This window comes from Periplaneta americana, chromosome 6 (assembly GCF_040183065.1).
Source record: "Periplaneta americana isolate PAMFEO1 chromosome 6, P.americana_PAMFEO1_priV1, whole genome shotgun sequence".
Lineage (NCBI taxonomy): Eukaryota > Metazoa > Arthropoda > Insecta > Blattodea > Blattidae > Periplaneta > Periplaneta americana.
The window spans coordinates 154,653,231-154,675,373 of NC_091122.1; the positions used below are offsets into that span (position 1 = coordinate 154,653,231).

The 22,143-nt window shown below is 34.3% G+C and overlaps 1 protein-coding gene across 15 annotated transcripts in view; it reads right to left on the minus strand.

Annotated features, from left to right (window-relative positions):
* Positions 1-3,776: 3,776 nt before the first annotated feature.
* The window catches only part of LOC138701955 (uncharacterized), a 920,371-nt gene continuing 902,004 nt past the window's right edge, over positions 3,777-22,143 (minus strand). For all 15 annotated transcript variants that reach the window (XM_069829333.1, XM_069829340.1, XM_069829339.1 and 12 more), the window contains 2 exons: positions 17,236-17,318; positions 3,777-13,030 (listed from right to left, as the gene is read on the minus strand). In XM_069829333.1, the coding sequence (XP_069685434.1) occupies positions 12,862-13,030; positions 17,236-17,318 (252 nt within the window). In that variant the 3' untranslated portion in view covers positions 3,777-12,861. The remainder of the gene's footprint in view (positions 13,031-17,235; positions 17,319-22,143) is intronic.

The window sequence follows — 22,143 nt, forward strand, 5'->3', positions numbered from 1 at the left end:
AAATTTCTTCCACTTCTGATGTACAACCATCAAGTATTTAGGCTGAAGAGTACTTGAAAATTTCCATATTGTCTTTAGCTGCTCTGAATTGAAGGTTAAAATGTCCCACGAAATAGAGAAGAATCCCTTTTAGCATGCATGATGAAAGCTGCTATTACAAGTTGTAAAACTCATTTAATAAAATTACCGGGCACAAGTAAGGGTAAGGGCTTGATACCGGTCTTATGTTGAGATCCGCCAAAATTTCTGGCCATGCCGGTGAAATACCAGCTAGCTGGCAACCCTAAGTATATGCGAGAGGTGGAGAATTATCTCTATGGTTTTGGAATACATCCATTATAACTTTCCCCTACATTAATTTACTCTTAATCATACAGAATGGTAACAATGAAAAGAGAAATGATGGACTGATGGCAAGGGAACTGAAGTGTTTTGATAAAAATCTGTCTTTACAGCATCCAAATCCGTCACAAAGTCCAACATGGGCTTGGTAAGCACTGATCTCTGTCTCTTTTTTTTTTTTGGGGGGGGGGGGTTATTTTACGATGCTTTATCAACATCTAGGTTATTTAGCGTCTGAATGAAATGAAGGTGATAATTCCGGTGAAATGAGTCCAGGGTCCAGCACCGAAAGTTACCCAGCATTTGCTCGTATTGGGTTGAGGGAAAACTCGGGAAAAAACCTCAACCAGGTAACTTGCCCCGACAGGGATTCGAACCCGAGCCACCTGGTTTCGCAGCCAGACGCGCTGACTGTTACTCCACAGGTGTGGACTCTGTCTCTTACATGGTGAAAGACAAATGAACCAGCCATTTAGCTATCAATTTTATAACATTATGTATTAACGACTAGATTTTTCAGTTGGATAGACTTCAATTAAAAGCAGCCATTCATTAATTTTTTCATTCATAGTTTTCTGGCCAAGAGCAAATCCAACATTCTCCAATCTTTCTTATTTTCTACCTTCCTCTTAGTCTCTGCATATGATCCATGCAGTTATTGTTACAAAAATATTACGGTAAACAAATCGGAAATACACTTTATGTCTATATGCCATGTATTGGTAACTCACCATATTATCGCTGCGCTTTCATGGTTAACATTCAGCAGGTCTTTGAGCGGCCTCGTGCATAACATTCGCCAGATCTTTGAAATTTAATTGTATTATTGTTTTCAGTTTCTTATGTCTCCACTCCAATCATTCGCCTCAATTTCAATATTGCAACCAATAAGCTGTTTCCATTATTAAATGACACCTACTTGTCTAATCCACGTGGACTGTCAATGTACTAGTATATGAAATAATAATAATAATCTATACTAATAATAAATATGTAGCCGAAATTTTTCTGGTAATTTTCGATTTTCCAAAAATAATTCGTCCTAACATATATAATTAACCACCCTGAAACCGAAAATCGCTTTTTTGAAATTTTTGTTTGTATATCTGTCTGTCTGTCTGTTTGTTACCTTTTCACGCGATAATGGCTGAACGGATTTCGATGAAAATTGGAATATAAATTAAGTTCGTTGTAACTTAGATTTTAGGCTATATGGCATTCAAAATACATTATTTAAAAGGGGGGGTTATAAGGGGGCCTGAATTAAATAAATCGAAATATCTCGCTTATTATTGATTTTTGTGAAAAATGTTACATAAAAACGTTTCTTTAAAAATAATTTGCGATAAGTTTTATTCCTTGAAAAATTTTGATAGGACTGATATTTAATGAGGTAAATGAGTTTTAAAATTAAAATAACTGCCATCTAAGGCCGTGTAATGAATTAAAAAACAAATGACTTCGTCTATAAGGGGCCTTGGAGAGCAACAATCGAAAGCTATGAAAGATAGCCTACAGAGAATGTTTCTGTGTTTGTATGAAGTAATATCGGAAGCTAAATTAACCGATTTGTATAATTAATTATTGTTTCACCATTGGAAAGTGTAGTTTCTCTAGATGGACATAATGCTATAATGTTTTTACAGTAACTTCTGATATAATAATATAATATAATATAATATAATATAATATAATATAATATAATATATGTAATATTATATAATATAATTTAAGTTACTTGAAGGGTTCACAACCATAGTGGGCCAAGCGCCATTTACTGAATACGTAGAAAACAAGGATTAAAATTAAGTTATTACCATAATTCAATGGAAACCTATAACAAGTAAAATAAAATATACACATTAAATCTAAATGATGTCAATCTTCATTAAACTATGGTTGCATGTAATAAAAATTAAGAAACAGGTTAAAGGAATTGTCATTGCACCAAATGAGTGTCTCTGGACCAAAATGATAGCATTTTAATTATTTGGATGCAATTTAAATTAAGTAACATATTAAACGATTTATCCTTCTATCAAACACGAATGTTCCCTGTATAAAATGTCCTATTTTAATTATGTAATTACTTTATATTTATTTCTAACGGGTGCAGCGGAGCGCATGGGTACAGCTAGTAAGAATAATAATAATAATAATAATAATAATAATAATAATAATAATAATAATAGCCATTTAACAATATAACAAACTAGTGCTTATTCTTATTGACGAAGTAGACGTGACAACATGACGCTTAGAGTGAAACCTACAGAGGAACAATCGGTCGGCAAAATTTTAAAAGCACACCGCACGTTACTGTATGATGCCGGCATGTTAAGCATGAGGCAGCGGCGATAATACCAGAAAGAAGGAAAGGTATACCAGTACCCTCTCAACCTTGTAAATATTCATCCCTTAATTAGTAAACTCAGTGGTTTAGTTGGACTGGAATGAACTGGAACTCGTTCCGGAAAATAAAAATAAAGACGTATATATCAGAAACGAGGATGCCAAACTTCACACCCAGTAAGGGTCCATTTGGTGTTTGATATAATTATAAGGTGAGTTCCTGTAAATATTTTTTTCAGGGAAAAGTTTCCGAATAGAAGACAACAGGTAAAGAGGACCCTATCATTGTGTATGAGCAGCCACTCCTTGATGAAAAAAATGGTGTTTGGTGTGGCGTGTCAGAAACGTGCATCATTGCACTGATATTTTATGACATTACCATCAACACGGTTGCCTGTATGGATATTTTTGATAGGTTTTGTGCTCAACTCGCTAAAGATGAAAGACAGAGCTGCTTCTTTCAGCAGACGGGCAACATACCACACGTCTAATGTATCCCTGGAGCGAGTCTATGATGTCTTCTCTGAGGAACAACTCTTAACAAAAAAAAAATAATAATTGTGGCCACCACGTTCCCCGGATCTAACCTGTGATTTTTTTTTTCTGTGGGGACACTTGAAGAGCAAGGTTTATGCAACAAATCCACACATAATCGAGGAACTGAAGGACAACATCAGCTGTGAAGTTGGCGTCACCGATATCAATACTTTATGTTGGGTGTATCTGAACATGATTAGACGTGCACAGCTATGTATTGATGCTGCAGGGAGCCACTTTCAACATCTTCTATAAAAGGTGAGTCCTTTTCAACACTCTACTTCTGTATTTTTGTTCTGCATTTACTTTATACTTACATGGACTACTTTTATCTGCGCCATCCTGTAATCCACAAAGTGGCTAGCTCACACATACACATGCACGTGCACGTGTACAGACTGTCACAATAATGACGGGAAGGTAATTTCACATACAGCTATAAAAAAATTAATTCATATAAGTTTCGTTGATGCTACAAAAACAATAAAGGTTCATATTCGAGTCCCATATGGCATTCAAGAAGCAGGGGGTTAAAACGGCAGTAGACTAGTTGATCTTTTATTCAAAGTGAAGATAATACAGCTGCTCTTGACATATTAACAAATGTTGCTGCAATCAATGATAATAAAAAAGTATATGAAGGAAAATAACAAAAACAAAATGTTGTTACTTCATTTTATTCTAATGCAGAATGCAGTATTGGTGTTGAGTTTTCACATCTGTAGGCTGTGCTGAGAAAATGAGCTTCTAGAAAATTATTATATCATTATTATCACTAGAAAACATATATATGTATTAATAGATTTCTATGAATAAAGTTTGATTGTTCTAACCGATGGAAAATACATCCCTTTCATTTGTTTTAATTGAAAACTGAGGCTTCATTGCAATATTGGTGTCAACTAAGGAAGCATTTGCATTTTCTTCTTTTGTAAAATAAATAGTACATAGGGTAATCATTTGTTGTAACAACTTCTATTTGTCTAGGTCACCATTATAAAGGCACTGCTATGTAATTGAGTCTTTGTTATTCCTCCCTATCAGGATACAACGAAACATGCGAGGAACAGACTGCATACGTTCTGCATCCCGGAAATGCAGCCCTTGTTTATCTATCACGAATATGGGGAGAGCTTCATATCTTATAAAAGTAACGAGTTCTGTTAACTAGAATACATAACATTTGGAGGGGAGGAGCTTTGAGATTTGTTTATAAACTGCACACATGCGGGCACAGACATTTAGGTACCGAGGAGCACCATGAAGAAGTTTCCAAATACGAGGGCAAAAAAATATTTCCTATCAGGTTCCTCTTTCATAAGAATCCACTGTGACTTCGTGAACTTTGGCTACTGACTAGATGGTTCGACATAGAAATTCATCTAACTAAGCAGTGAGACATGCAGCTTAATCCATCGATTAATAATAATAATAATGATAAAAAATGTACAGTATGTACATCTAACAATTATTACTAGGCATTTTTATTATTATATAAAAATACTGTCAAGACGTGGGGATGGAGTATGACATATACCATAGCAGTAAATACATGTACTGCCAATGTAGCAAATTAAACAAAAGTGACAGTAGAAGCCACATTATATGAGGATAGTCTTGACTGTATCTGAAGAAAAATTGCAGCTGCAGTAGTTGAAAATACGGGAAGACGAAAGTAACCCTCTTGCTAACCTCACCTAAACTTCTCACATCTTACACCTGAATGTGATCTTGTATTTACCATCATATTTTTATAAATATTAGTAAATATATACAGTGAATCGTAAGTAATGTCATTAATTTCAGGGGGTTATTCTTTGAGATATTTCAAACAAAAAAGTTTAATACAATTTTGCTGGTTTTTCCGAGATAAAAATTGTTTTATGTTAAATATTTCATAGCGTGTTCTCGGAAAGCCATTGATTTAATTCCCAATATTCTCAGTCAATTTAAGAGGGCAGTATATTATGATAATTAATTATTGAAGGAATTTTAATTTTGTCTTTTAAATGTGCAGAAATATGATTCAAACAAATGTAGCATTTTAAAATTCCTTTGTGTGAGACCGTGCGTATTTGCTTGTTTTCCGCACAGAACCAATATGCGGTAAGTGTGAAATACCACATTCAGTATTCCCAACGTAACACACATAACAATTTCCCTCTTCTTACCGATTAAGCGCGACATTCATTTTACTGCTTTAGGCTTTTAACATATTATTTTTAGAGACATTTAACATAGTAATAATTATAAATTGGAAACTTACCACTGCAATTTCACCCAAACTGCAATGTTAATTATTGTTTTTAAATATTTGCAAAAATTAAGTAAAGTCTATTACTCCACGAAACTTATTGCATTCCTGATACAAGTAACATTAAGGAAGCCGTGAAAAAATCAACAAGATTCCAGATGCCGATGTTATTACTGCAATATGTTATATAAATAATATTGTTAAAATATTAAAATGAAAAATAAATCATTATATAACCTTACCGTTTGTTTTAAGTACGCATTTATAGACTGGGGGGAAAAAAAGACAGACGAATATCACGGCCTGCTGGAGTATAGTAAACACAGAAAACATTTTACAGCAACAATGTTGAAGAAAGAGATTTTGGTGTTCCGACGTTGGCGTCATTAAACAGAAACCAACATGGAGATTTCATTGCAACTAATTAGAAATTCGTCTTTCAGGTATGTAATAAACGATCTTCGCACAAAATAATGTACGATACACGAGCGGTATGTTTGTTTTCATGTTCTCGGAAATTAAAAAAGCTCAACTACGTTTCGCTTTTTCAATCTTTTCCTCGAACATGAAAACGTCAACATACCACTCTTGTAACGTATATTACTATTTCAGAAAGAAAAGTTACATTTGTTCGGACCAAATCTCTGCAAATTTAAAAGACAGAACTAAAATTCTTTCAATAATACATTGCTCTCTTAAATTGAATGAGCATATTGGAAATTAAATCAATGGCTTTCCCAAAACACGTTATGAACTGTTTCATATAAAACAATTTTTATCTCGAAAAGGAAGCAAAAACGGGCAAAACTGTATTAAACATTTTTGTTTCAATATCTCAAAGAATAACCCATTGAAATTGACATTACTTACGGTTCATTCTATATATATCCTGTTTATTTAACTAGAAGAACAAGTTTCAAAGAAACTAAAAACTGAAATTTTAATTTTTTTTTTTTTTTTTCCAGCAAAAATCTTTGTAGATTAATGTATATTTATGTTCACTGCAGACAATTCAACAAAAATACGAGGACAAACTTATTTTTTCAAAGAATTATGATTATGGAGACGGTTCGAAAATAATCCGCAATTTTTCCATGTGTTAGCTAACAAGCCTACAAACCGAAAAAAACAAGGTATGGTGAAATAAAAATTCAAAGATAGTAAGTGACCAAAGTTAGCTCACCAATTTTGACAATAGCACTTACACATTACAAATTACAAAAGGGTTAATTTGTCCAAAAGTCTTAGTATTAAAAAACTTAATAATATATATGAAATACAGTTTCTTTTTTTTTTCTTTCTTTTGTTTTAAAGTTTTGTTTACACAGATTAGGAATTAAGATATGCGACATAAAAATCTTTCATACAAACAAAATTATTTTCTTTGCATTCAATTGGCAACAAGAAATAAAATCCTTAAGATAAAACAAAGGCATTTGTGCTGCTACATTTACATAAAGCTATTGTAATTGTACTTCCTCGTGTTCACATTGTCCAGCTGTGACAAATGCTCACCACTAGTTTCTCTGAAGCAGCTGTTACATGCATGTGATGAATTTTTTTACTCTTTTAAAAAATACAATTTGTGATTTTGTCTCTTGTTTCCTTCCCAGATAAAGAAAACTCTTGGAAGCACAATAACCGGGGATGTAGTCAGTTCTCCTGGGTACACACCAATATATTTCATACTCGTATTATTCTTTTGAATATTATCTCAAAAAGAAAATTTTATGAATTAAGATTTCAATTTCCATAGAGATGAAAATTGATTTTGATTTTAAAAATGTTTATTACATGCAATTTATTTTGAAATTTCTGTCATATTCCAATAAAAAGAACGATCTGTAATACGGAGCATTCCCTGGCATTCTGTGCACCGAAAATGTAACTGCACTCATAACAGCCAGTTGACGTGCGATAAACTCGCTTGTTGAGATGTTTTAAAGCAAGTGCGTCTCGTCTCCAAGGTCAAGATCAGTTTACTTTAAGAGTGGAAATAGTGTATGAACTGCTAACGAACGATAATGTGAGTCAAGTCAAATTTTTATAATTTGGTTCTGCAAAGTTTTGTCGATGGTTTAGTGGATCCATAATTTAATATTGTTTTAAGCATACAAGGAAATAATTTATTACAGTTGTATGAACACATTTTGTAAAATTAAATTAAAATTAATATAATCAGTTAAAAACCAGATATGTTTCGGAGGAATGCTCCTCCATCTTCAGTGGCAATACCACGACGCTGGTCGAACATCTGTACTAGCGTCGTGGTATTGCCACTGAAGATGGAGGAGCATTCCTCCGAAACATGTCTGGTTTTTAACTGATTATATAAATTTTAATTTAATTTTACAAAAAGTGTTCATACAACTGTCAAATTATTTCCTTGTATGCTTAATATCTCATTTATGAACACTGTTGAATTTGGCCTTACTTGTGTAAATTCAATTAATATTTTTTAACTGGCACAGCAAGATTCCATTTACATGATCATGTTATAGCCCAAAACAATAGGTACTGGAGCACAGAAAATAAATATCGTGCATGAAACTCCCTTGCAACATGAGAAAGTTAAAGTGTGGGGGAGCAGTAATCATACGGCCTATATTTTTTTACGATATGATCAACGCGCACAAATATAGAACAGGAATACTCATACCATTTTGTGAAAAGTTTAATGATATCGAGTAGGAACTTCAGCATCTGAAAGCCAATTTTCTTAACCTGGCGCTGGTTGCTATAAGAGCATTTTGCTAAATATCGAATTCAAATGACAATCACATCAAAATGGAAGGGATTGCAAGTTTGTCCCTCTCTCTAGCTGACTTTATTAGTGTTGGCTATTACCTGCTAGAATAATTTTCTTCGGACAATACACAGTATTGTGTTGAGAAAATATTTGTCAGACCAGTTGCTCAGTTATGATGGAGTAATTACCATCATGTCTTTGTAAAGTCAATAGAATTCAATTCTACTTGGATTTATTATTTTCATTAAATGTATTTAAACAAGTAAGCGGATAGCTGTTATGTATAGCTACGATTTAGCTGACAAGCTAAATTGCAAGAATAGACACTGCTCTACATATAGAATATACCAATTCAGCTATTCAGTTTGTTGACAACGTCGACATCAGTAACTTCAATGCGAAATTTATTATATGAAATCGTTAGTTATTATGTAAAAGAGGATCTAAATATGTCTGTTGTAAAAGATAATTGGATGAATATAGCAGCATGGACGATTTATATACACGTGTTTATTGTACAGTAAAAGAGAATTTCAAATTTAACAAGTAAATAAGTTTTAAGGTTTAAAATAAACGCGCTTGGTTAAAACTTTCATTAAAACTAGACGTAAGTGCAAGTTAAGCCAACATAAATTGAATAGTTATATGATAGAAAATTCGTTATTAAATTTTATTGTAGTTTTTGAAATTACGAACGATGTATAAATTAGTTATAATTTTTTTGTGTATGTAATATTTTCTTGTGAACTATTAATAAACTAAACTATTATTTTCATTAAAAGTTCATAAACTTTTCTTTGAATGAAGGTATTTCGCCAGGCAACTTATCCTTTTCTAAAATAAAATAAAAACATGTGTTTTGGAATATAAAAGTCAGTTACATATTATAGAGCTTGAAAGTATTAAGGCAGGTATGGGCATTCTATTCAAATTACATTATGATACACCAAAAGGAAGTCCCAAGTCTTAAGAAAACACGTGTTGTCATTTCAAGTCGGTATTTCCTCCCAAAAGTTATAACAGAAAAAATCCAATGCTGCACTAGCATTAGCAAAATGCTGGGTATGCGAATACCCAAATACAACAATGTATACTGCGACCTCTCCCGAGTCAAAATATGTCAGGATGTGTGAGAAAAGAAACACACATTTTTCAACACTTCTTATAATCAAAGTAAATTCAATGACAAAAGAATTTAATAGTTATACTCTTGCTATTTGTGGAATTGAGTAACTTATGGGTATATGTACATGAACGACCACAAATATTATCAGAAAATGCAGGCTCTAAATTTCTAAAATTTTATAAGAAAATGAACTCACAACTGGACAAAAATTACAAGGTACCACAACAAGACTTATTAGAACTTAAATATCTGATAAAAGTATAAAAAAGGTTACTAATAATATTTCTCAAACCAGTTTTATCAAGGTATGAAAAAAATAAAATTCTGCAGTTACATCATTTGGTAACCATAACATTGTTATAGTCTCTCTGACATCTTTAATATTTTTCTTGCATATAATAAACACTTATTTCTGAAAAGTAGACTATTCTCAGACATGTAGAGGTGTTTATTTTAAAACAATTAATTTTTTATTTGTCCTTTATAAAATATATTAAAATTTACGTAAGTTTTGTGACCTAATTTTTCTATTTTCAAAGAAAAGGGCATTATTGTAGTCTATCTTTTGCATAAATGCATGTCAAATCAGTGCACAAAATTTCAGAATTCATCTCTAATGGTTGTGGAGTTAAGTAATTTTATGTGTGAAAATTTTCAAATTTTTTAAAATTTAATTTAAAGTAAAAAGTGAATTCTAAAAAAATATTATTAGTAACGTTTTTTTATACTTTTATCCGATATTTAAGTTCTAATAAGTCTTGTTGTGGTACCTTGTAATTTTTGTCCAATTGTGAGTTTCTATCCTTATAAAATTTTAGAAATTCAGAGCGTGCATTTTCTGATAATATTTGTGGTCGTTCACGTACATATACCCTTAAGTAATTTCAACTCTCAAATAGCTCGGAGTCTGCTACCTGTGTAATGGCGAGTGTTTGACTGAGTTGCTCGCTACCCAAATTCGCACAGAATGCTGTAGACTGCTCTGTAAAACAAGAGCTTACCGAATCCAAAATATAATTAAATTAAATATATTATATACTGTAATCGTTTTAAGTCCAATGTTTTAAAATATTATATTTTTCTATTTATTTGAAAAGAAAAATATTATATTACGTGATGCTATAATTTCGTTGGTGTGATCAAAAGTTCTAACCCATGAAGTATCGAATTACAATAAAGTAAAAGGCTTGATGTTACTTTATGATTGACTACTACACCCCTCACAATAAGTATCTACACAAGGAATAGCTCGTACCAGACGGTATTTTACATTACTCTGAAGTCGATATTCTATCAACTCACTTCATGTCCAGTGCAAGCAAATCCTTAGAAAACATAATTTAATTCATGCCACTCATTAACTTATTTGTAAAACCTATTTTTTTTTCTTTTTTTTTTTTTAATCTATGAGAGGTCAGGTAACATTTCCACTTGTAAATGTGGTATAATCTGATGAAACTAAACAAAATATTTTAATCTTCAGGCTGCACTGTATATATACATGTCTGATAATACCAGTTAGTTTTGTTGTCCCTCGCGAAAAGCCAGGGTGACCCATTTTTCAACTCGAGTATGTATAATATAATAACGAATGGCATTTATTCTACTACACCAATGAGATAATTGTAATAATAATAGTTCTTTGGCATATTAAATTTACTTGCATGGTTAAATCAATTGCATGTATAAAAATGAAACTGATAAACCGAATTGTCCATGTCTCACATCGTTACAATGCTCAAAATGAATATCTGTTACAACAATGCCATCTATCAATCTTAGAAATAATGAAATTTTAAAGTTTACTCATGGATCTTAATTTCAAATCTATTAAATTTAAACATCACAATACCTTTCAGCTCCAAATATTATGAAAAGTTCTATTACATCTCACTACATAGAGATATTGTTACTTATATCTTACAAAAAATGAACTCTCGAAATGTTGCAATAAATACACTACTTCGACGTCAGAAAAAGAAATTATACAATACCAAATATTAAATTGGTATTTTAAAATGTTCTACCGTAAATTATAAAGATAATTCAGATTAATTACAGTTTTTTTTGTACTGGAAGACATTTTATTTGAAAATGTTGTGCATGAAGGAGAAAATTACTAGTTTTTTAATAATCCAATTCAATTGCATATTTTGTTACTTTCTTGGTCTTTTGTTACTGATCGAATTATTTGCACATACAACTTACGGTACCGGTATGTGCGAAAACAAACAGTACTGGCATGGATATTATCATTTGCACATGTTTGCCCAGCAACCAAATATTTATTTACTTGCCAAAATACATTTTAGACATTTCAGTGCTTGGCTTAGAGCTGAATTATACAGAGGAGAAAGTCTTTATTGTCGAATATTATTTATATGGATTTGGACGTGCAAATGACCCAAATTTGAAACAGGTTTCAGTTGGCTTTCGTGAAATCTGCCGTACAGAAAGCCACATGGTCATAAACACACTCTCTTTGCTTCATTTTGAGGAATGCATAATTTCCTGTGGAACACATTTTTCTTATCCATCGCATTCACCTACCTACACCACCCATTCTTAGATAATCCTATAATATGACAATAGGGGAAAATAAATATACTGTAAGTTTACAGGGCTAACGGCTTCGAAGCCGGGTACTTGGTTCTAATGAAGTGCATAGGTAGCAATACAACATGGGGGCATGAGATAGTTACTCTGCCTGCTGCCATAATAAAATTCACTTCAATTAAATCCCCCCCCCCCCAAAAAAAAAAGAACTACACCACCCAATCCCTATGTATGGAATACCGGTATGTTAAAGGAGTCCATCTATATGGAGAATTTACCAACCATTATTCTGAAATTATGGAAAACGATCGATAGTAGCATTCTTTCATCAACTGCAGCAATCGCTATTTGCAAACATGTTTGAGAATCTACGTGAACGTTATGAACATTGTATTGAAAATAGAAAGCATTTTGAACATTTGTTTTATAAAAAGAGAAGTCAATGAACATTTAATTCTCTTTTACGAAGATATGTTTATGATAATAAAAGCACTTTATTTAATTGCAATTTATAGATTAGCAATTACATAAAAGCGCAATATCCATTTGGAGTACTGTTTGTTTTGACGAAAGCAGTAAATTTAAATATTAGTGTATTGATGTTCCTGATATTTTACAAGGGAATGAATATTACCATCATAGACAAATTGGTAGGTTGTGTCCTGTAGTGAAATATTTTAATGTCTCTAAACATTTTTGTGTGACCTGATTGCCAAGAAGAGAAAACAGGTCTGACGCCCAAATATTGGAGGATGAAACAGCCTCAAGTCCACGATGACAGAAGTATACATTATGAATATCAAGACAGCCTTGTCTAACAGACTCAGTTTGGAAGCCATGTTGCTGATGTAGGTAACATTTCATCTTGAGCATTGTTTACATTAAAACTGTCACAGGAAGTAGGGAGGATGAACCTATTCTAATTCGATGCAACCTACGCTCACCTCATATTCTCTCAACGTAATTACCAGGGAAGGTACCGAAATAGCCAGTTCTCTGACTTGACCCCACGTACCAGCCGTCATCGCACTTCTCCATCACATAGACAGTGTCACCTTCACAAAGTTCCAGTTCGTCTTCATTCTGTGGTCGGTAATTGTAAAGAGCACGATACCTGTCAACAGCAAAATGTGCATCTATAGTTTTGTGTATAGGCCTACATTTTGAATGTGATAGGATGGATTTAGGTTCAAATTTGCATTACATTATGGCAGTACTTCAAGTAGGCCAATATGAGCCATTGCACATATGAAACCTGGGAAACGAGCCGGTATAGCATACCATTAAATAAGACTGATAAAATGTGAATTTAATTACTTTCATGTAAGGTTATCATCCATCCCAAACAGTTTATTTTATTTAGTTTATGCGAAACGCATTGCAGTTGGAGAAGAAACACATTTGGCATTAATAGACCTTGAAAAAGCCTACGATACAGTACCAAGAAATAAACTTTGGGAACTTTTGAAGAAGGACAATATAAATAAAAAATTAATTGTCGTCATAAGAAAAATGTATAACGATATTAAAACTGTAAAAATCTTTTCACAACAAATAGAAACCTCCAAAGGGTTGAGACAAGGCTGTAGCTTATCACCAATACTGTTCAATATATACATTGAACAGGTATTGAAACAATGGAAACAAAGCTGTCAAGGAATGGGAATAAAAATAGAAGATAAATTCCTACTTAATTTTTAATTTGCAGACGATCAAGTAGTGATTGCCCAAGATCTTTTTGATTTAGAATTTATAGTCAAAAGAAACAAATTTTATGAATCCTGGGGTCGTTCTATAAATTATAAAAAGACAGAATATTTTGGTCATTAATACTAAAAGTAGTGATAATATTGTTATAGATAATGCGATTGAAATTAAACAAGTTAACCAGGCAAAATACCTAGGTACAATTATAACTAAAACAGAAGGTATTGGCGAAGAGGAAATAAAAAACCGAATTGAACAAAGTAAAAAAATTATAACATGTTTAAATTCTATATGGTAGGATAAACATCTTTGGAAGGATACCAAAAACTATATTGCCAAATGTTAGTTGAATCTGTATTAAACTACGGAAGTGAAATATGAGTAACAAATGCATATTATAGAAAAAGAATTTTGGCCGTAGAAATGGATTATTTGAGACAAAATGCTAGAGTATCCCGCTTGGACCACATTAAAAATGAAGAAATTAGGCATAGAATGGATGCTGAAGAGTCAGTGTTAAATAGAATAGAAAATAAGAGTTTGAAGTGGTTTGGTCATCTGATGAGAATGGGTGAAGGCAGATGGCCTAAACAAATTTACCAGTGGAAACCTCAAAGAAGAAGAGGAAGAGGTAGACCAAAAAGAACTTGGGACAATGAAGTAATGGAGGTCATGCACAAGAGGGGGTTGAGGACTGAAGACGCACAAGACAGAAGGCTTTGGAGGATTGGCACAGGAAGACGGCATATATATATTTAATTATACAGGGTGTTAAAAAAGTATCCAATATTTTAGGAGGTGATAGTATGCATCAAAACAGAAAAAAATGTCTAATAAACAGGAGTCCAATAACACATACTTTCTGAGACCTGAACACTTGTTCATAGAAGATGCTCAATGTGACGTCCATTTATGGCAATGCATTTTTCTGCCCTACAATACAGCAGGCTACCAGATAATCATATGTAGTTGACATCTCTGGCATGGAATACTGATACGTCGCAAGGAATTCTGAAAAGAAAAGTTTGGTTGCAGATATGAGCGGGGTTCAGGAGAGATGGTGTTGTGAATTTTGGTAATCAGCATGTGTACACTGATGAAAATTCCCATGCACTTGAAGAAACAAGGCATCAACACCAATTCTGAATGAACATATGGGCAGGCATTCTTGATGATGTCGCCCTCGGTAGCGTAGTTGGTATAGCGCTGGCATTCTATGCTCGAGGTTGCGGGTTCAATCCCGGCCGAGGTCGATGGCATTTAAGTGTGTTTAAATGCGACGGGCTCATGTCAGTAGATTTACTGGCATATAAAAGAAATCCTGCGGGACAAAATTCCAGCACACCGGCGACGCTGATATAACCTCTGCAGTTGCGAGAGTCATTAAATAAACCATAATTTTTTTTTTTTTTTCTTGGTGATAGATTAAGAGCTATACATGCTACCACAGAGATTAACTGGGGCTCGTTATCAGGACTTTCTAATTAACGTACTGCCTACCTAGCTGGAGTATGTGCCATGTCAGCAAATACTACAGATGTGGTTCATGCATGATGGCACACCAGCACATTTTTTCCGCAATGAGCGTGAACACCTGACACTGACATTTCAGGACCGCTGGATTGATTGGGGAGGCCCCACACCTTGGCCTACTCTTTCCTCAAATCTAAATCCCCTAGACTTTGGTTATCAAGAACAACCAGGTCAATTTCAAAGAGTGCGTGATTACTTATGCCGAAGAGCAGAAGAATGCATTGCCATGAATGGATGTCACATTGAGCACCTCCTATGAACAAGTGTTCAGACCTCAGAAAGTATGTGTTGTAGGACCCATGTTTATTAGACATTTTTTTCTAGTTTTGATGCATACTAGCACCTCTAAAATATTAGATACTTTTTTCTTTAACACCTTGTATATTATTATGAATACGATGAAAGCTCCTTTACTGGTAGGCCTATATAATTTTAATGAAATTATTGTTGTAAATATCTCTGATTGAGGTTCTGACTGATATGTACATCTGTTATCAGGCAGTACATCTCACTTGACGATATGTGTCAGAGGAAGAATAATTGTTTGTATGCATCTGAAGTCTGATTAGAGACGACGCCAATTCGGAAGGCGGTAGTCTGCTAGCGTTTGCGTCGAGAGAGACAGATAGAGAGAGCAAGGCAGCGTACAACATTGCCACATCGTACTTCACGAGCACGTGCAATACAAATAGCGCAGGAGAGAATTTAAATTATCAAAAGACAATAATGACCTTAGCCGTTGATTACTGTAAGCATGACACCAAACAAACCCTCTTTCCTTCACTAACAATATTCTTTGCACGGTTCTCAATCCCACACCACATGCTTCTGCAGTCGTTGCTGCCAGCAATGATGCCAGCATCTTGGGATGGCTGGCAGCGTTCTGCTCGTTAACGTTTTTAAAATAATTATACACCTTAAACACTATTTTCCGCGCCTGCTTGTGTAATACTTCTCTTTTTACAGTCTCTTCTTCCATTTATTTACCTTACATACACACAGTAAATGTTAGTTTTACTTATTCAGTGTACTGAAACACTCGCACGTGAACAAACGAACTCGGGAAGTACTTGTTATAGACTGATTCTGATTGGTTATACTGTACAAGCTTGTGACGTCACATACCAGAAATGCTACGACGCATATAGAAGCTAACCACCTTCCGAAATGCCGTCTAGTCTAGTGTTATATGTAGCTAGTTAGCGATGTATGCAAAGGAGGGGGAAAGGAACTGGCCACCCTACCCCATTATCTTCTGGCCTAGTTGCCTCATGAATGGTGTCTTCTTGATATCACTTGTGAGGTTCAGACCTGTCTTCGGACAGTTGACTAAACAACATGTTGTAAATTTTTCAAATAAAGGGTTAAGAACTTTTAATAATTCGGGACGGATACGATAGGTAGCTGTGAGACGAGAGGGCCTGCTACATTAACACAATGCAAGTTGCAGGGCTTGTTGTTTAAACTCTCATTTCTAATTATTATGCCAAATATAAAACCTGCTTTATTCTTCAAAAACCTCAGCCTAGTTTAGATTGGTGCGAGACCTGTGTAAGATCAGTAGATCTATCTTTTTCAAATTTTATTTTTATTAGAGTAGTACACCACTTGCAAAAGAAAGGAACTGTGAAAAGCTGTGGCTCCTGTTGTGAGATTCTCTCCATTTCCTTAAATAAATAATAACACTAGTTACGGGAATGATCACTTGCCAGACTGTAGTGCTGTGAAACAGCAAGAACGTTATCTGCAAGTTCTGAGAGTTGCCGGTCCCTTAGGTTTGACTCGCTTCGTATATGTAAATGCTTCATAAGGCTACTGAATACGAAAATATTTATATCAGTGAAGTAAAAGAAATTCAAAATTTAACAAAAATAATAACATTTTTTAATCTACAAAAAATAATCTCTGACTAGCAAATAACATTTTATCATTAACATACTGGAATATATACCGGTAAAAATATCTATTATACTTAAAAATGTTGCAAGTATTTTTCATGATAAATCCCTCATGACTTATGTAAGATACTGTTTCTGTAGTAGCCTATACAGCCACTAGAAACTTGAAACAAACACTTACGGAACAGGTTCAGAGTGGGTGTCGATGTGAAGTGTCTGGTTCACAGGTGCAAGTGGTTGCTTCGAGGTCTGGCTTTGGCGGGGCTGCAAAGACAACAACAATTCACACTGTGAGTTTATTTAAAAACTTACTAGTCACTATATTTATATTATATTATCCAGGAGCGATTCCTCAGGGCATGCTATGCTTGCTGTGCAAGCCCAATATTTTCGTAGAATGTGTATTTCTCAAAATGGGATTACGTATATTAAAATTTATTTTGATTTTTGGAACATTGTATAGGCGTAATACCATCCGCAGGTTGCATACCGCAAGTATCGCAACACTTTCTCGCTTCTCGGAGCTACAGGAAAGACGTAGAAATAGCGAGAATATGATGCGCTTGCAAGTGCCTTCCTCCTTAGTCCGTCCTAGGCGCACATGCTTCTGTTCTGTGTTGTTTGAAGCTCTGGTCCGAGAGCTACACCAACGACCATTTAACGTTACACAGAGCAGTATTGACAGCGGGAATGTGCTGTGATTTGCGAGTGCAATGTAATTGTATCAGCGGAATGCATGTGTTAGCTGCTGCATGTATTATTAATTCTTAAACATTAATTTGAAGTATTGCAATGAGTTCGGAATTGTGTGTTATTGAAACCTTATTATTACATCCATTTTCCCGAAGGACTATTCAAGAGAAGACAGACATTATAGAGAATATGTACGCTCGTTCAGTGCAGCTCAATACAACAATATGTATTGATTGGTAGGGTCGAAAAAACTAAATAAACTGTTTTGTTGGGCACATTTGTTATATTATATCGAACTTCTACATCTGATAAGCGAATATAATCCATGACTCACAATGATTTCATAATTATAAAATAAATTATTTAGGCTATGTGGGTCTGATTATTTTTATTAATTGTGAATTATTATATCCATCTTCCCCTATGAATAAAAGAGCAAGCCTAACTTTCGTGACTAGCATTCGCCCCTGATATTATCAATGTTCATAGAAATTACAATGTGGTACGAGTACAGAAATGTAAATAGTTGTATTATGTAAGCGAGTTTCATAAATTTAAGGGGCATGTACACCTTCGGAAGTAAAAATAATTATGATGAGTCAATAGAATAGCGAAAAATATTTTTTAAATATCTCTAATAATTTTCTAGTTATGACCTAAAAAGTGAGACCGTATCAATTGACTTGGCCAACTAAATATGGACAAAACTTCTCATCTTCAGTAAGTTTCTCGTTCATTTCCGTATCTTAAATTTTCCAAATCTGTTTTCCTCAAAATTTCCACATTTTTTAAATAAGTATATGAAATGTTGCATGCAAGCGTATTTCATACTGGAGAACAAACTCTGCTTTTAGCACTGTTTTATCATTTTAAGTTATTTTTTTTTTCATTAATAATTCTTTATGTAAAAAATTAAATTTTACAATTCACGGCAAAAAAATTCACAAAAAATATTTAATATTTTTATGCTCGACCATGCCGAAATGTAGTAATTATACACCTGGTAGCAGCCCTTTAATGGACCTCATTAAAGTACAGTTATTCATTAAAGTTCAGGTGTTCCACCAATCAGAAAACACCATTGTAACAATATGAAAGCGCAAGTATCGATTATTCTCGGATATGCAATCGAAAGACAACTAACGAAACGTCACAGAGGCTGGAAATCCAATACTGTCGCAGAAGGTTATGTTCTGTTACTATAATAATAAGCGTTAATTGTAAATAATATTCAAATAAATTCAATTTGTCATCTCGTTTTTCAATGTCCAAATCAATTTCAAGGTTATATCAAGATTAATGTTTATTTTACTCTCTAGATTATATTAAGGTCAATGACATTTCTTTCTCGGAAAAAATCAATACTTTCGCGTCTGCGCACATCTCACAATTTATGAGATATTGCACAAGGTCAGTTCCGCTCCCCAGTCAGATAAGAATAACATGAATACTGGTACTTATGAATAATTTCAAGTTAGAAATATGGTCGAGCATAAAAAGTCGTATGAAACTTGCCTATAATGGTAATTAAGACGTTCGTATGAAAATTATGAAATTTGTTAACACACCCGTTATGAATAAAACAGAGAAGAGAGCATTAAAAATATTCAAAACTATACAAGCACTACTTTACATTGATAAAGGTGTCTATTAAAAATGTTTACCTTCTTAATGAAGTGGATAATTTGATTTTAATTTCTGAAGTAACGATTATTAAATTTATTTTCAATTTAAATTAATTAACTGCAATCCCTGGTGTAGGCCTACACCTGATTTATAACTTGTGTTGGGCAAACCCGTGGTCCAGGCAACACAAGAGGTTTTCTCCGAGAGCTCCGGTTCCCCTATGAGACATCCCAACAAATCTCTATCATAATATGTCATCGCAGATGTAGCATAGATCAGCCTCCTATGGTGCACTCTGGGCAACGATTCTGTCAGTAAATTGGTAAACATAGGGTGACCAGATTCACATCGATAAAAAAGAGGACACAAAGCTTCAAAAGGGAGGACACTGTTCGAAAAAAGAGGACAAAAAATATGTACTTAGATTTTGGCTTAGGCCTATATTATACTTTATATTACGTCAATATCTATTTTATTACAAAATATTTACAGTACATATTTAGGCTTATATAATACTTATGTTAATATCCAGTTTCTTACAAAATAATTACCATATGAAAATACTTAATAATGGACTGTACGTCACAATTTTGTCCCATGCAGAGCTCTATATGGAGTTCCATCACCTTAAGATTTACTACACTGGACTCCCAATTACACAACTTGTCCCAAAATGATTGCTGCGATTTTAATATGATTTATTTCGGAAAGTATGTAAGTTATAGGAACACAGTCTCAGTAGACAACTAATATCTCCTAGTTTATTAAGCGTATGGCTACAATATGTGTATGCGATGAAAAATATTATTGTTAGAAAATGGCACTATCGAAATTCAGAGAGATTTTCATTTTTCATCAAGATGGTGTACCACCTCACTTCCATCATCATGCGCGTGACTACCTCAACGAGCATCTTCCTCAACATGGACTGGCCATTGCACTGGCGAAGGCCAAAACTTGATGAGGTGGCCTTCGTAATCACCTGACCTAACCTCTTGTGATATTTTCATATGGGGGGTATGTAAAAGACAATGTTGTTATTGTTGTTGTTGTTTTCTAATGCCATGCGTTTGACAATAAAGTCATTTGACCTCTTGCACTCCAATATTTTTCAAAGATATTATCATGACCAGCCACTGAAGCACAGATTTTGAAGTGTTCCGAATCCATTTCTTGGTTTGAGTTGCACAATGGGCAGTTAGGGGACTGATATATTCCAATTCTATGCAGGTGTTTGGCCAAACAATCATGGCCTGTTGCCAATCTAAATGCAGCTACAGACGATTTTCGTGGTAAATCGGGAATTAACTGTGGATTATGATGCAGGGAGTTCCATTTTTTCCCTTGGGATTGAATTATCAAATTTTGTTTGTTGAAGTCTAAGTATGTAGATTTAATAAATCTCTTCACAGAGTAATACATAGATTTAGTAACAGGTCTGTAAGTAGCAGTGCTGCCCTTCTTTGCTAAAGAATCCGCATTCTCGTTTCCCAGGATTCCACAATGGGATGGTATCCATTGGAATACAATTCTTTTATTGAGTGATATTAATTGAGAGAGCATTTTAGTTAATTCTGCTGTTTGAGATGAAGGTGTGTGTGTGTACAGACGATTGACGGCTGCAAAAGGGTACCTGTCGGATACAGGGAGGAGAGCCATTAATCCTTCCCATTGAAGGCTTTAAGGAACCAACCTGGACAAATACCCAATGTCCCCATCCCTACCTTCCCGTGGTGCAGCTGTTAGTAAGCATAATTTTACGAGCTGAACTAAAGGGAGGGGCTACTCATCCATTAGCACTGGTCAGCTTGATGAGTTAATGACTGAATTTGGTATAATTTTCCTCTATCCAATACCTAATTTCCTCTTTACCCTTTCTATCCAGTCCTCTGACTGGACTCTTACTTTCTTCGATCCCGACGGCATTAGAGCATTCGAGGCCTAGGGGTTCATTTCACTTTCCTTCCTCCCCTTTCTACTTTTCTGTTCCTAGTGCTGACCTGCTATGGCACTAAAATCGTCCTCCAGTGGCTTAAGGAGGGAAAGCTGGTGATCAACAAGATCTCCCAGCTAGGTCCAATGGACCCATCAACCAACAGCAGGTGTGGTCCTCCAGACATTCTGGGGGTTGTGTGTGAATGAAGTAGCCACCAAAACGTTAAAATATGGTGTTCACTTAAATCGGCTACAACTTGCCATTTAACCGCTCCAATATGAAATGAGTACCATTAAGGTAAAATTATCCGGAGGTAAAATAGTCCCCCAATCGGATCTCCGAGCGGGGACTACTTTAATGATATAATATGTTATAAATTATATGTCATATATAAAATACGTTGATATTCTTTAATTTTATATAACATGAAGGACACTGCACTTGATTAAAACAATTTTTTTTGTAATTGTTTTTTTTTTCTTAAGGAGCAAAATCATTTCAATTGCAGTCAACTGAAACCTCGTCAGCTTCCATGCGTACCATCACACGGATTTCTGGGCTCTCCTCATTCTTTACCACAGGCTTAAACCACTTGGCTAACGAACTCAACACGAATTTACCTGATTATGCAGGTATACGAATCCCTGGTCAAGAGTTATGCATTTGCGTGCAATAGTGGCATAAGTCTACCGGCTTCTAAGGGTTAAAACTTCACTGCCTTCAGCTGGGTTTAAACCCACGAATCTTTCGTCCAGACCGAGTACGTGTAGTGTAACGAGTTTGGAATGTAAAAAGTTTATAGCTATGAGCTTCAATTAATTAAATACACAATAA